The 13,288-nt window shown below is 43.0% G+C and overlaps 1 protein-coding gene across 1 annotated transcript in view; it reads left to right on the top strand.

The window, feature by feature from the left end:
• Positions 1–421: 421 nt before the first annotated feature.
• LAMB4 (laminin subunit beta 4) overlaps positions 422–13,288 on the top strand; it is a 92,388-nt gene continuing 79,521 nt past the window's right edge. The window contains exons 1-3 of the mRNA XM_019543542.1: positions 422–484; positions 1,916–1,981; positions 4,360–4,517. Of these exons, the coding sequence (XP_019399087.1) occupies positions 1,948–1,981; positions 4,360–4,517 (192 nt within the window). The 5' untranslated portion in view covers positions 422–484; positions 1,916–1,947. The remainder of the gene's footprint in view (positions 485–1,915; positions 1,982–4,359; positions 4,518–13,288) is intronic.

The following is a 13,288-nucleotide window of genomic DNA, read 5'->3' on the forward strand; positions in this document are numbered from 1 at the left end:
AGGGAAGGGGGGCAAGTGGCCAGATGTGAAGTCAGTGGCAGTACAGTGGCAGTGGAAGAGGGGGGCAGCGACTGGACCCAGGGGGCTCCTTGGCTGCAGGGCCCCCTGCAGCCACAGGTTTCACAGGATAGGGTGGGCCGGCCCAGCATAAACATACTGCTGCCCTCTTGGATCAAAGGTACAATTCAAAACACATAAGGCATCTATTTATGAATCATGAATTCATGATTTATACTATTTTCTACTATAATCATAGCTATCACTAGCTGTATTGGTTGCATGCATTTACTAGTGCCAAAAACCAAGGCAGAATGACTTCACAAATTACTGTTTTGGCAAGTTTTATACTAGTTCTCATTTTCTTTTACACCCAAGTGCCTCAGGCTAAGAATTTTTTCCTCACTGAAACTAGCAGGTATGTCTTTACTGCTTCCTTCATTTTGTTGCGCTCACTTCTAGAAAACCTTTGTCTTTCTAAACCCAGGTAAGACCTTTTCTGACATTTAACTTTCCTGCTACTCACCGAGTTACAGCATGTCACCTTGATGATCATTATTTTCTGTGTTAAACCAATGCAGCAGCAAAGGTAGACTTTAGTGAATATTGTGAGTATTAAACCATGGTGTTTGTTAGTCAGAAATAGCAGTGATTAGCTACCTAGATAAAGAATTATTACTATGGGTATACATACCTTACTAATATCAGAGTACAGGGGCATAATTTAAAAGCATATCTAGATCTGTCCAGGTTAATAGAAATGTTTGATGAATTATGCCCCAGGGGATTGGGTCTGTTGTGAATTTTTAACTAGACAGCAAAAAATACAACTGCACATATGTTATTCAATTTTGCATACTCGTTAAGTTGATGTAAAGTAGGGGAAACCAAAACAACAAGATATTGCTGTAGAAGGTTGGTTGCCCTTTTACAGGTTTTCCGATTATTATAGCTGAACTATCTCTATAATTATTGAGATTATGATGCCTATATAGGGTCCAGGCCTGCAAAAGCTTAAATAACTGAATGGTTTTACTCATGTGAGTAATTCTACTAAAATGCATGTGATACCCTGGCATCCCACTTCAAATGGCAAGGGCTCTGCAGAGTTAGAAGCAATGATGGAGTTGTCTGCCACATGTTTCCTCTGTGACCCTGCAGAAATTAATGCTACAAGCAGCATTAATGCATCTTCTTGTGACTGTTTTCCCTTAGCTTGGGAGGGGATATGAGGGGTACAAAGACAATTAACCAAGGACACCATGGCTTCTTTGAGGGCTAATGGGATGGCAGGCAAGTAGTGGGTTTCTTCAGTGTGGTAGCTATCCTTTGTTTTGCCCAAAATCCATGGGGTTTTTAATCCTTACCTTTTCTCCCATGGAGGTTGCTAACCCTTTCCTTGATAGGAAGGATACAGGGAAAATCCCACAAGAAAAACTAACCTGGGCTTTCCACTGTGGCTTCGCCTCCCACAGACCTGTCTACATGATGCAAAAATCTGGCCTAGTGTCATTAACTATTTTCTCCATTAAACTTCCCCACTGATACAGTTATTTTTGCTAAAAGCATGGGTGTCAGACAGCTGCTACACTGTACCTGAGCTGTTCAGGATCAGATGGGTTATAGCTAAATGATAACATTGTATTTTTGCTTATAGCCCTTTTTCATTTTCAATGACATGAGAATAACCTTTCATAGACCTTTAAGAAGCTGAGGTATCCCTCTGCTTTTCATAGTTTTCAGGAATGAAAGTTGTGACATGAGACATGAGGCAAGAAACTTACGCCTGTATTTTTAAGTGTTTGTATTTTTATTCTGGTTGTATTGATTAACGTAAGGCAGCTCTAAACACCATGTAAACTTGAGAGTGTCTTGATAAGATGTTAAATGCCATGCTAATTTTCTTCTTCTCTTGCAGACATAAAATTAGTTTGATTTTCACCTAAAAGAATGTTGTTTGAGCTGATCATTTTTTTAAAGCTTGGTAAGTGCAGACTTCACCTGGGTCTAGGCTAAATCTTTTTTCATACTATTATGTAATTTATGTTTTCCCAGCCTTTCATTATGTTATTTCATATACAAACTATTTCAAATGGTTATTGAATTCCACTGAAATACATTCCTTTTCATTAGCATCATACACTCAGGTACATCACTCCATAGCAGGCATATCTTACTTCTGGGCAGCTGGGAGCCATACCGAATAGGCTACACACCCCAAGGCCAGGTACAGACATCACTCTTCTACCAGTGATGGAAACTGGTCTATACCTGTAATAGAACAGAAGATTGGCACACAGACTGATTTAAAAAATGGCAGAACTTGGTCTAAGATTTGCCCCACTGCCACCAAAAGGCAAATGTGTGTTCTGTTTGCTTTTGGTCTAAACTATGCTGTTTACAGAAAACTGTGTAACTTAGATTGACTCCACCTTGGACTCTTGGATAGTCTGTACCTAGCCTAAGGCCATCTACCATGCAGGTGACACTCCCCTACTCTTGAGTTCCTCCCTGCTATACAGACAGCTTGGGCATCCTGGCCCTGCTGTGCTGTGCAAGCAGTGTGGGCAGACCGGCTCCCCTATGCGGCTGCCTGCTATGCAGGCAGTACAAGTAGTAGTCTTCCTCCAGACCACATGCTAAGTGCAGACAAACCAGCCACTTTCTTACCATGCGAGCAGCCCAGATCTCCCCTTGCTGCATGCGCAGAGCCCTCTGACCACCCATCCCTGTCCTGTTCCCAAGACTGGGGGCAGGAAGCAGACACCAGAGGAGGGAGGGACAGTTTGGAGACCTTGTGGGCTAGATGCAGCCCATGGGCCACTAGCTAGACAGCCCTGATTTACAGAGATCTCTTATTCCAGAATGTCCATTCAAAAGAGTGTGAATCCTGATCCAAAACCTATTGAAGTCAAAGAACAGCTTCCCTCTATATTCACTAGCTTTGGATCAGGCTGTAAAACAGGCAATCCATATCTGTCAGCAACTGATAGTGTGAACTTGGGGAGAAAAGTGAAGTAGAATAAGCAAACTCCTCTGTTACTTGACTTCTGAAAAGATTGCTGCTTTGTTGAAGTACATCCTGAAACCTAACAGCTTCAGCACTACCTTCAGACACTTTTCATTGACACTGTTGAGTTGCTTCTAAAATTATATGAATAATTTTTCTAGTTTTCCTTAAATTCCTAGTGTTCTGATTTCTAGATTCATAGACATTAGGGCTGGAAGGGACCTCACGAGATCATCACGTCCAACCTCTTGCCCAAGGGGTAGGAGGTCAGCTAGGATCAGAACACCCCAGCAAGATAAGCATCCAAGTGTTTCTTAAAGGTATCCAGAGTAGGTGTTTGCACCACTTCTGGGGGGAGTCTATTCCAGACCCTGGAGACTTGGACAGTAAAGAAGTTTTTCCTTATATCCAGTCTAAAATGGTCTTCCAGCAGTTTGTGACTGCTGGACCTTGTCTTCCTTTGGGGTGCCCTGGTGAACAGATGTTCTTCCAGTTCCTGATGCACACCCCTTACGTACTTATAGGCTGGTTGCCATGAAGTCACCCCGGAGCCTTCGCTTCTCCAGGCTGAAGAGTCCTATGCCTCTCAGCCTCTTTTTTTCAAAGCATACTTTTTATCAGAACAAGTTGAGCCAAACAGTGTTATATAGATGAAACTTTGAAGGCTGCCATTCCTGTTCAATATTTCAGGACAGAACTTGTCGAAAAGAGCAAAACCGTGTAACTTTAATGTAACTGGAGAAAAATATTGACAGTCATTTCAGGCAAAGCTATTCATAAGCCTTTGTAAATTTTACCTGATTCTCAAATTATTCCTTGTTCCTGAATTTTCTCATTATGGAAAATGTACTGTATGGAAACTGGCTTGTTATTCAGTTCAAATTGAATCACTGACTTAGTTTCCAACCTCAGTAACACCAGGATAATTCTGGAGTACTTCCACTGAACTCAGCAGAATTGCTCGAAATGTATATTAGTGGAAATAAGATCAGAATCTGGCCCTTTGTAAAATAAGTCTTTTAATGCTCTGCACAATGATGCAGCAACGCTTCTTATATCAGGCTACAAAGCATAATAAATTATTTTTGCTCGGCAGATTGGTGTATTTATTGCATAGTAAAATACTGATGATCAAAATTTTAATACCGATATGCAAGGTGTTACTTACTGTTTTTTGTAATGATATGAAGCAGGTGAATTTCATGACAGCGGGTCTTCTAAAGCTTACCAAAAAATTTTTTAAAAGGGCAGACCAAGGACAATTTAGTTTTTAGCTGATGTTAGAATATAACTAGTTTTCTCCAAAGAATATAGCTGCATTACAGCTGTCTTTCATCTTCTTTTGGATTCAGTACTGATAAGTCTCCTGTACGCACAGGATGACTGCAATAGTGGTTCCTGTCATCCAGTGATTGGAGATCTCTTAGTGGGTCGGAGTGAACAACTAACAGCCTCATCAACCTGTGGAATGAATGGCCCTCAGAAATACTGCATTATAGGTTATTTGGAGGTTGGTTTACTCTTATTTATAAAATAATTGAACTTACAAAAACTGTTCTTATTTATAAGATGACTAGACAGATTATGAAGAGTCTTCAGGATATGTTTAATTCTCAAATGCCAAGTAACATGCTGTGACAGGCTCCTGTCACTTGAAGGAGAAGTGCAGCAGGCTCAGCTCACTGTGCAGGGTTGCAGCAGAGGGCGGTCTGGACATTCAGCAAAGGGGAAACTCCTGTAGGTAGCTGAGGAGACACCTGACTGGAAGGGGCAGTGCTTAGAAGCATATAAGCCCAGTGTTTGGAGCAAGGTGGGCAGTCTGGCCCTGCATGCTGCAAGGAGTAGCTCTCCTAAGAGAGGGGCTGCAGGAGACAACCTGACAGGCCCCCAAGTCACCCAGGAGAACTGGGAGGTAAAAGCTGCAAGGACGGTACAGCTTGCAGGGTGACAGTGGCCTCAAGCGAGGGTGACTTTGAGTTTGGAAGCAGAGGCTTGTATTTGTGGGGCAGTTAAGTTAGATACTGGGGGATCGGACTGTAGCTACAGGGGATGTGTGGAGGCCTGATAGGGCACTTTGTGGCAGACAGCTCAGCCTGGGAGTCAGGGACCCGGGGAGCCAAGACCTGAGGCAGTGAGAGTAGCCTGGCCTGGGGGTAAGGCAATGTGAGGGCTGGCCCAGAGTGCACAAGATAGGGTCCAGGGTGAATTAGACAGGAATAAAAGAGCCAAGGCCGGGAAGGCTGAGGCCAAGACAAAAGTTCAGGGCCTGAGGGCCAAACGTTGTGTTGGAGCCAGGGGTCCCCTCTAAAATAGACATGGAATAATACCTGTGAGGCATGAGCATGGCTACGGGGGAGTATGGAGGCCACAAATAGTGCCCATAAGGCAGCTGGTGCCTGGCAGTGCTGACAGGACCAACGGGATACAGTTTGGTGCACTAGAGGGAGGGGCTAGACTGAGACTGGCTAGTTGAGGACTTGGGGCTCACTTTGGGACCTGGTGGCAACCTCCCTATACTCAAGGGAAGGTCAGAAAGGGAGGATACCCTGAGGAGCCAGAGTGGAGCAGGGGGCTGTGTGGCCACCAGGGGGTGTCATGGCTACCCCGGGGCCCTTAGTCCTGCAACACAAACCTATTGAAAGTATAAATCTTGTAGACCTGGGGAGAGTTTGCCAGAAAAAAATCAAATAGCCTTCAAAGGGATGCTTAATTTCTTGATAGACATAAATAATAAAGTATCAGTGGGGGGACACAAATTAATATAGGAATTGCTGAGAAACTTTGTTACCACTGTCCTGAAGTACTTTTTCTATAAATTCCTCAAAGGTAAAAGCCATAGTGTGTCAGTCTGACAAGCATTCAAGAATGCAAAGAAACGGGTTTTGTGAGTTGTTGGGATTTAGGTTTTTTGTGTAGTACAGCTGTAAATCTTTGCCTGAAACAACTGTCATTTTATGTTCAGTTCAAATGCAGCTTATAAGAGAGGAGGCATATACAATATACTCTCCCTTTCAGCATCTTGTTGCTTAATCTAAAATAGAGGTTCTTTAGACTGAAAGTACATAGGCATTCTTTACATATGGAAAACACAGCAGTGTATGAATAGTCTCTAGTTATGCAGACAGGATAGGCAGAGCTTCCTGACACTTTTGTGAATATCAGATGGAGTAGAAGCCAACTTGAAAGAACAGAGCACTCCCTCTGAAAGATCTGCTAAGATTGCTGGCTCACAAGTTTATTTGAATTATTGTGCTTTAGCCACTTGTTTAATTTAGACTCTATAGAGGTTTAAGAGCCTTTGCACTAGTCTAGTGGTTCCCAACCTTTTTTAAACCTCAGATCAGAAGTGACCATGGACCGGAAGTGACCGCCGACCAGTCCACAGGCCAGAAGTGATCGCAGACCAGCAAACTGCAGACCAGCAAACTGTAGTCCAGAAGTGACCAGCATACTGTGAAGCAGCAGCCAAATTGGCTGCCGCTCCACAGTATGCCAGTCACTTCTGGAATTCTGGTCTGGCAGCCAACCCCCCTGTGGACTGACAGCCAGCCCTTCGTGGCGGTACTGGGCCATGGCCCAGGGGTTGGGAACTTCTGCACTAGTCTAGGCAGGGGCGGACAATTATTTTGGGTAGAGGGCCGCTTACAGAGTTTCAGCAAGCCACTGAGGGCCACATGACAGGCAGCCCAGGGCAGATTAATAGTAATTTTCCAAATTTTTTAGGGGCGCTGCAGGCCAGATAAAATGGCCTGACAGGCCGCATCTGGCCCCTGGGCCGCATTTTGCCCACCCCTGCTATATATCATTCTCTCTATCACAGTGGCTCTTAAACTTTTTGGGGTCATTAACTCCTTTGTAAATCTTTTACACTTCTTTGTAATCCTATGATTTTAATATTACAGATAAGGAAAAGTAACACTTTGTCATTATAACCACACTGTAACCTCTCCAACAACCTAAGAGTTACTGTAGAGTCAGTTATTCCTTTGTTACATTTGAATGATGTTGTAGCCATGATGATCCAGGAAATATGGAGTTTTGTGGGTGATATCTTTTACTGGGCCAGCTGCATGTTGGGATAGACTTAGATGTACTTTCAAATGCAGTACAAGAACAAATTAAAGTTTACTGAGTATTCTCTATTCTGGCATATATTGAATAAAATGTGATGCATTTGGAAGTATGTCTATAAGTCTATCCCAATCATGCAGAGATCCAGGTTTTCTGATTCCTGTGGAAAAACCTGGATTTTCCCCTTTAAAAGAGAAAAACACAGACTTCGAATGTTATGTGATACATTTGGAACTGTGTCTAAGTTTACCCAAATCACACAGTTGGTCCAATAAAAGATATTACCCACAAAAATCCTTGCCTCTTGTATTTCTTTATTTCTTTTTTTACTTTTCCTCCATTTCTTTTCTCCCTTTCCTTCTTTAAAGGAGAAAACCCCAGATTTTCCCCTTTGAAGTGGGAAAATTAAAGTTTCTCTTTTCAGGCTGGCAGAGTTCCAGCCTGCAATTTGCTGTTTGGAGCTGGGGGGAGGTGGATCGGGGGTGATCAGCCAGAGGCAGGGCCAGGCTGTCCTCCTCCTTGGGCCTGGGGCTGAGGCTTGGGAAGTGCCTTCCAAGTTCCTTTCACTTTTGGGCACAGGGCTTAGGGTGGCAGCGCAGGCACCTGGGAGCAGAGAGGCTGTGGCAGGGAGAGGTGGGCATGGGGTGCAGTAGGCTGCGTTCCATGCAGGTGCTGCTGGTGCTGGTGCTGTGTGTCCTGCTGGGCAGTAATGACACATTGAGGGTAAGGCACAGAGGGCACTCGCCCTCCCAAATTTAATGTTCGTGGATTTTATTTATAGAAAGGGAGGAAGGGAGCAGGGAGGTAAAGGGGGAAAAAATCCGGGTCTCTGGGGCAGAGGGTGCCACATGCATGTGCCTATGGACACATATGCAGTTGGCAATACAGGCAGGCAGAGTTGTAGGAGCAGCCCCAGCAGCTGCTTGCAGGGAGCTCTGATTTTCCATGATAAACCAAAATCAAATGCCAAAATATATAGTATTTAGAATGTATTTTATTATAATGATTGAGGCACTGGTTGGCTTCTAAATTGCTTTAAAATTGTAAGTATATCAATAAAACATTGTGTTCAACTGATATACTCTGTGTGTGTGTGTGTGTGTGTGTGTGTTCAACTGATATACTGTGTATGTGTGTGTAAATTTCACTTTAATCATGGAAAAATGTAGATTTGGAGCTTTTATCAGAGAATTTTGGATTTTTTAAACATAGAAAACCAGGATCCTTGGAGATATGCAACTGCTCCCCTTAGGAACATGTTTCTGACACCTAGCTGGATGACTGCTGTTTCTTGAACAGGAGACTGAGGAATATTAAATAATTTAAAAATCCTTAGTTACCTTTTGATTTCAAGTAATCATACTTACCTTTTGATTTCATGTGAATGCAGTATTGCTCAGATGACCAGGTATTTCTGAGATATTTGTGTGGGAAGTCATGTGATTTTACTTTGGTTAGGTGCATCAGGCCTCCCTATAGGGACAGAAATTACACATTAACTGGTATAAGTGATCAGCAACCAGTTCAGATCTGTAACACAGCAGACATTTGATGCACATAAACTGGTTTCAGTAATTTTGAAAGCAATTTAAGATAAACTTGGATGGATGCGGTATCAGACTTAACTGATTTAAGTTAAATTCGTTTATTGAACTTCTGTCCCAGATCCCCTCCAGATTCAAGTTAACTCACAGTCCCCCAGCATCCCAGGATGCTTTACATCTCCCCCACAAACCCCCATCCTTTGCAGAGTGGGAGGGCTAGGCTTGGCCCAAGCTGTGTGCTCCAGACGAGCAGGGAGAATCATCCCTCAGCTTCTGGCCTAGGCCATTGCACTCATATGGCTACGTTTCTAGAATCAAAAGTGAATGTCTGCTCACTTGCTTATCGGTTCAATCTGTGCAGCTTAGACACACCTGCAAAGATTGAACTGATTCAGCCTTGGGCTTTTTGACTGTCTGTAGTTAGCCATGACAGAGGATAAGAGTCTATAACTGCCCCTGTCTAATGCAGTTAATGATTTAGCTCCAAAGGTACAGGCATGTGTGTTGCAGACTCAGTCCCTTATCCAGCAAAGAATTTAAGGGCACCTACAGATGTGCAGAAATGCTGCTCTGATGTGCTGTAATTACAGTGCATTGGAGCAGACTTGATTAATCAAGTTTCTTGGAGCATGCTAATTATCATGCTCCAATAGCCTCTATGTCTCACGTATTCAGCATCCCCATGCTTCCAAATGGCAGCAGGGGTCCTTTAACTAAAGCTGGTTGAACAAACTTTAGCTAAAGCACCCCTGCCAACATTTTGAAGTGTGTACTGAATGCATGAGATGCTGTGGGTGCTTTAATTAGAGTGGCTCTCAGAGCTGCTCTAATTAAAGCAGCTTTTCTCCACCCTCGGAGTTCATGTAAAGACTAACTAAGTGTGTGCACAACTCAAAGAACCTTGCCTGCACAACTTAAAGCATATATGAAAGGTGCCACTGAACTTAAATGAAACTGCTCACCTGCATGCTATTAAGTGCTGGATAGAGGCCAGAATACCAACTATCGTGTAGAATCAAGTTCTGACTGCTGAAAGTTCCAGTTCTTTTCCCCCCACTCAGTGCCTTATATCAAGGGTTGTTACAAGAGCAAACCTGTTATAGGAAATGTTTGTGGTTAACAAAGATGGCACAACTGAGCAGCCAGCACTATTACTGCAGTATTCAGTCACCTCCAACAATGCTAAATAAATAAGACCATAGTAGTAACCATGATCAGATTAACATTGTTTTACACTGGATGTTTCTGCTTATGATTGTTTTATTTTTGAAGGCACAACATGGAAAACATTTTTCAGAATTGTATTTGATTAACAAAGCAATGGTGTTTTCCATACCTACATAACTGGAAGTTCTGAAGTGTGGTGGCAGAGCAATTAAGTTGTTTTGTTACTGCCTCAAAGATGTGAATGCTGTGGACTTGTACTAAAGTCTGCCCCCTGTAAACCTTGCTGTAAATGGTATCTGGACATTCAGGCTAGAGGATCAAAACTAGCTAGACATGATGCAAAATACATCACTCCTTTGTCCTGCTGGTAGGTGGCCAACAGAGGTAGCCAACCTGCAATTTGTGGTACAGGCAGCTTCTGTATGGGCATAAAGTCGATCAGGGAGGGCACTAGCAGTGGCAGATAGGGCAGAGAGCAGAGAGAGCATCAGATGGGGCAGAGAACACAGGGCAGGGAACTGAGCGCAGATAGGGCAGGGGAAACGGATTCAGAATGGTACTTACGGAGAATGCCAGTAGTGACCAGAGCAGTGTGCACCCCCTGACAGCCAGTGCTCCCCACTTAGGCAATGGGCAGGGGGAGGGCGGGCAGGAACACTGGTGCCCCCCTTCAAGCACCGGACAGGGAGTGGGGGTGCCAGAAGTGCCGCTGGCATTTCCAGGTGCCCCACTCACACTTCTGGGTTGGTGTGATCAGCTGCGAGGGGACCTCTCCCCCCACAGTTGCCAAGATCAGCCGTGGTAGGACCTGCCCCCCCACCCCAGGTCTGCAAGATTGGTGTGGGGACCCCTTGCCCCAGTCACTGACTGGCGACTGTGGGGGTGGCACATGCCTCCCCTGACTCAGGAGGCACCAGTTGCCCATGGAGCATGCAGTGCTAATTTGTGGCCTGCCAATCAAAATGGTTGGCCTCCAGAGTGCTGGAGGAATCAGTAAGCTGGAACTGGGGTAGGTTCAGACTGGCCTTTGATGTTACTGGTATTAACCCGCGCAGAAGAAGTTTCTAATTCCCACCTCACTAGCTAACAAATCCCATCATTTCTCACCCTCATTCTTTATTGCTGTGCAGTCACAAAGGCTTTGAAATGGGTATAGTTTATAATCCTACCATGATCAGCCTGATACCTTGGCCATTAAGTGAAGGACAGAGAAGCAGAATCAGGTCCCACCCCCTCTGCCCTCAGGTTTCTCTTTAACAAAACCATCCTGAGCTTCATTCCTACCATGTTTTACTCACCAGCAGCTGTGTTATTCTCAAAAGACCAAGGAGTTAACTTAATAAAATAATAAAGCTTGTTTATTCAGAGAGCCTTCTTAGCTTACTGATCTGCTGTTCCTTCCTGCAATCCCCAGGCCAATGTAACAATGTATACCTAACACTCTTAAAGGTATCCACATATCTTCCCCCTTTACATGTTTACTTCAACCCATTGTTAAAGCACGTTTGAACAGGTCTCTGTTAGTCTTTGTGTTGGCTTTTTAGCTCCAAGTGATCTCAGTTTATCTGCATTCTCAAAGGATATCCTCAGTTCTTGTTTGGTTTCTTTGTTCAGATGTCTCTACTTCTGTGTCATTTTCAGTCTCCTCTGTCATTTCTTGCTGCTTTGATGTTAGCTCTGTTTCCTTTGGAAAATCTTGTGATGCTGCTTCTTTTCTCCCTTTTATGAGCTGCAAATGTCATCTCTTCCTTCTTAACACCTGTCCTTCTGGTGCAACAATTTTATAGGATCTGGGCGGTACTTGATGGGAAACTTGTGCTTTTTGTTTCCACATTCATACATCTGAAATAAGCTCCATATTTTTGTTGTGAAGTTGTGGTAACTCCCTGAAACTCCTGTCATAGTACCGTTTTTGTTTGAGTTCGCTGATTTTTTTTTAATGTTATGGGGTTTTTTTTCATTCTGATGAGTATTGTCCACAAGATTGGGCATCCTGGTTTTGAGTTTCCTTTTAAACAGCATTTCCGCTGGGGATAATCCATGTTTCATAATTTAAGTGACAGCTCACCATCGGTGTATGAATCTGTAACTTCTCTCCACAATTTCTTTACTATTTATACTCCATTTTCCACCAGACCATTGGATAGTGGGTATTTCGGACTTGAACTGTTGTGATGGAATTTATGTTTGTTTGCAAACTCTTTAAAATCAAGACAGTTGAACTGAGGGCCGTTGTCTATTCTCACAATTGTGAAATCCCATGTCGAACAAAAATTGATTTGATGTGAGTTATGACATAGTTTGCTGTTGTGCTTTTGAACAATGCAATTTCAGGATACTGAGGATTATAATCCAGCACTAATACATAATTTTTTCTACATGCATGAATAAACCCACTTGATATCAAGGAGCTACAGGCTCCTCCATGACCATCATGGGCTCTTTTATAGTACCTTTCTTAGCCTCAAGTCAGGTTCTTCCATAGTATTTCCCCAAATTAATACATTATCATCAATAGTTCCATCAAGACCTTCACAAATTTGTTGCATCTTTCTGTGAAATACTTCAGATGCAGAACAAAGTCCAAAAGGGAGCCTATAAAAGCAATACCCTCTGAAGGATGTATTGAAGGTACATTGAAGGTACTATTCTTTTCTACAGGAACTTGCAAAAAACAAGAAGAGGCATCAAAATAGAAAAATATTTAGCTTCTGCCATGTTGCCAAAAACCTCTTCCCTGCTGGGAAGGGGAGAATGCTCCCTTTTGACGTACTTGTTCATTTGCTTTGAATCCAGATACAATCTCAAGGATCCGTTTTTTTTCCCTCTTATGACCCATGAATGAACCTAAGCAGTTGGTTGCTTTACTTTTTCTATTACGTCCATGTTAACTAATCTTTCTAATTCCTTTTTTAGTTCTCTCTTAGCACAAGGTGAACCTTTCTTGGTGTCTCTATGGTGGGAGTATTTTGTTCTCTTAATTCTATCTTGTACTCACTTGACAGTTTCCCTATGCCTTGAAACACATCATAAAATCCTTCTTCTATCTTCTTGCTTTCTAGTCCTTCAGTGGGATCCATTCTCTGAATCAAACCTAGAGTTTTATATGTTCACAACCCAATAATTGGCACTAGCTTTCTTGGGACTGTTACAAACTGAACTTTTACTATACTACCGTTGTGTCTCTCATGCAGTGCACAAACACCCTTGGTTCCAATTATGTTCCCATTTTATGCTCTAAGTTTCACTTTCTTACTCTTATAGTACACAGGTTTAGTTTTCATTTTTTGAATAAGGTATAATGATATTACATTGACCTGTGCCCCTGTATTTAATTTAAAAGTTACCATTAGTGCATTGGAGCATTTGTTGTACACATGCTTGTGCCACAGCACCAGGGCTTTTAAAAGCTCCTGGCACTGTGGCACATGCATTTGTATAAATGGCAAAATGCGCATCAGTGCTGAGAAAATGGCAGCAGCATGCTTTTGAAGTAAAA

The sequence above is a fragment of the Crocodylus porosus genome, unplaced genomic scaffold (genome assembly GCF_001723895.1).
Source record: "Crocodylus porosus isolate Cpor-Errol unplaced genomic scaffold, CroPor_comp1, whole genome shotgun sequence".
NCBI classification, from domain to species: Eukaryota; Metazoa; Chordata; order Crocodylia; family Crocodylidae; genus Crocodylus; species Crocodylus porosus.